This window comes from Zerene cesonia, chromosome 1 (genome assembly GCF_012273895.1).
Source record: "Zerene cesonia ecotype Mississippi chromosome 1, Zerene_cesonia_1.1, whole genome shotgun sequence".
Taxonomy (NCBI): Eukaryota; Metazoa; Arthropoda; class Insecta; order Lepidoptera; family Pieridae; genus Zerene; species Zerene cesonia.
This window is the reverse complement of record NC_052102.1, coordinates 97211-99249: the sequence shown is the minus strand read 5'-3', so window position 1 is coordinate 99249 and position 2039 is coordinate 97211. Positions and strand designations below refer to the sequence as shown.

Here is a 2039-nt window from a genome sequence, read left to right as displayed (position 1 = left end):
GCGGGGGCGCGGGGGGCGCGGGGGGCGGCGGGGGCGCCGGCGAGGGCGCGGCGGCCGGGCGGCCGTCGGCGTGGGGCGGGTCGCGCGAGGGCAGCTTCGCGGGGCGCCGCTCGCGCCGCTCGTCCGTGTCGGACGACAGCCAGCTCACGCTGGAGAACTTCGGCGGCTCGCACGACGCGCCGCACTTCGCGCGCAACCCCGAGAAGGAGCTGGCCACGCTCACCTCGCTGCACCTCGCCAACAACCACGGTACCCGCCCACGCTCTCGCACCTGCTTCCATCCCCACTTATCTAATCATTCCTATTGTAATTCATATGTATACCCAGATAAATGTACATCATTTTTTGCAAATTAAAACGAATATGTGAATTGTTCATTACATTACCGAGTCCAAGATTTTTTAAATGAATGACAATATGTCACGCTTCCGCAATAAATCACGCAAATAAATTATTATTTATTTATAACTTGACTTATTTTTGTCCAAACCTACAGTTCGTAGAAGTGTTTTTGTGACGTGTTTCAAGATTAGGTTGATTTGGAATATTTAAACATATATAATAATTGAGTTGTTTCTAAAGTCAATTCTTAATGTGTACTGTAAAATAAGGAACGCGTTTATAAAAATCTCCAGTGGCATATTGTCGAACTTTCAATAATAATTTGCAAGCATACTTTGCAGGCAACCTGAACCACAATCCACCTCTACGGTCGTCACGGCAAGACATACGCGGCTCCTTGCAATTTATGCACGGCGATTTCAACGGCGATGGGAATGCGGGGGGAGCGGGCCACGCGGGGGGAGCGGGCAACGCGGGGAGAGCGGGGGGCGCAGGGGGCGCGGGGGGCGCGGGGGACGCGGCCGAGCGCGACTGGCCCGACGGCGAGCGGCTCGTGACCAGCTTCGCGGCGCTCGCGCGGCCGCACGCCAACGGCACCGCGGACCCGACAGGTAGCCGCTCTCGTGTTCATCGATATCTTTGTGCTCGACCTTATTTATATATTATATTATCAAATCCTTCTGTATGATTTATCAAATGTTATTGTCATTTTAGTGAAAATATTAAATTATATTGTTGATGCTAATGTTACTAGTGATGCGGCGATAAATTTTACACCAGAACGTGACCACGTATTCCCAAATTCAAAATTGTTAACCACTAACACCTGTTTTTTTGTTTTGCAAAATTAAATAAGTTCTCGTTGCATTGTTACTTCTACCTGCTTATTTTGTAGAATTTGCTTTCGATGTGATTAACTTGATGTTTACGTAATAGTTGATGAGAACATACCTGTCTGCATTCATGTATATTAAATGGCTTTTGCATCTCCTAGCATTTATACTTTTGTTTTAAGTATTTATCTGCACCAAATTTTGCTTTTGCAAATGTATTTTGTTCTCTACTTAAGTCGGTCTTTACAAACCTTTAAGTAATTATTATATCACATACACATAGTTATAATATACTATTTGTAAAATTTTAACTATTGTGAGTTTAGATTGGTATTTTTTTCTAAATGTGCTCCGAATTCTGTATATGTATATGTAATAGAATCGATCGATGTTCTCCGAATTCCGACGTAAATTTCAGACTCGGGTTAAGAAAAAAAAAGACTATACACTAGATATATACTACATATATTACACTACAAATATATTTACCATAAATAATTAACATGACATATTCGCTATGGTCGCTTCAGGCCAGCACTTAGACAAGGGGGATCGGGACAAGGAGCGGCGCAAGAGCACGTCGTTCCTCACGCCCGCTCCAAACACCACCACCTGGCAGCAGCAGTGTCTGCAGCAGGAGCATCAGCCTAGTCAGTATAACTAACAATTTATTGATTGATATTCCAATATTTAATGTTGTACACATAGAATGACCTCAAAATTTCATCTTTATATATTCTTTTCAGTCAACAAATAAAAGTCCAAAAATATTCAGTCGATGTGGTCCATTTAATATTATCTTCTGGTCATTAAAACCTAATGTAAACAATTACAGACGGCGACGAGTTGCTAGACGACATCGGA

At 43.9% G+C, this 2039-nt stretch overlaps 1 protein-coding gene across 1 annotated transcript in view; it reads left to right on the top strand.

Annotated features, from left to right (window-relative positions):
* Nucleotides 1–2039, top strand: part of LOC119830533 (patronin-like) — a 40658-nt gene that overhangs the window by 26204 nt on the left and 12415 nt on the right. The window contains 4 exon segments of the mRNA XM_038353594.1: nt 45–249; nt 684–953; nt 1706–1825; nt 2011–2037. Of these exon segments, the coding sequence (XP_038209522.1) occupies nt 45–249; nt 684–953; nt 1706–1825; nt 2011–2037 (622 nt within the window).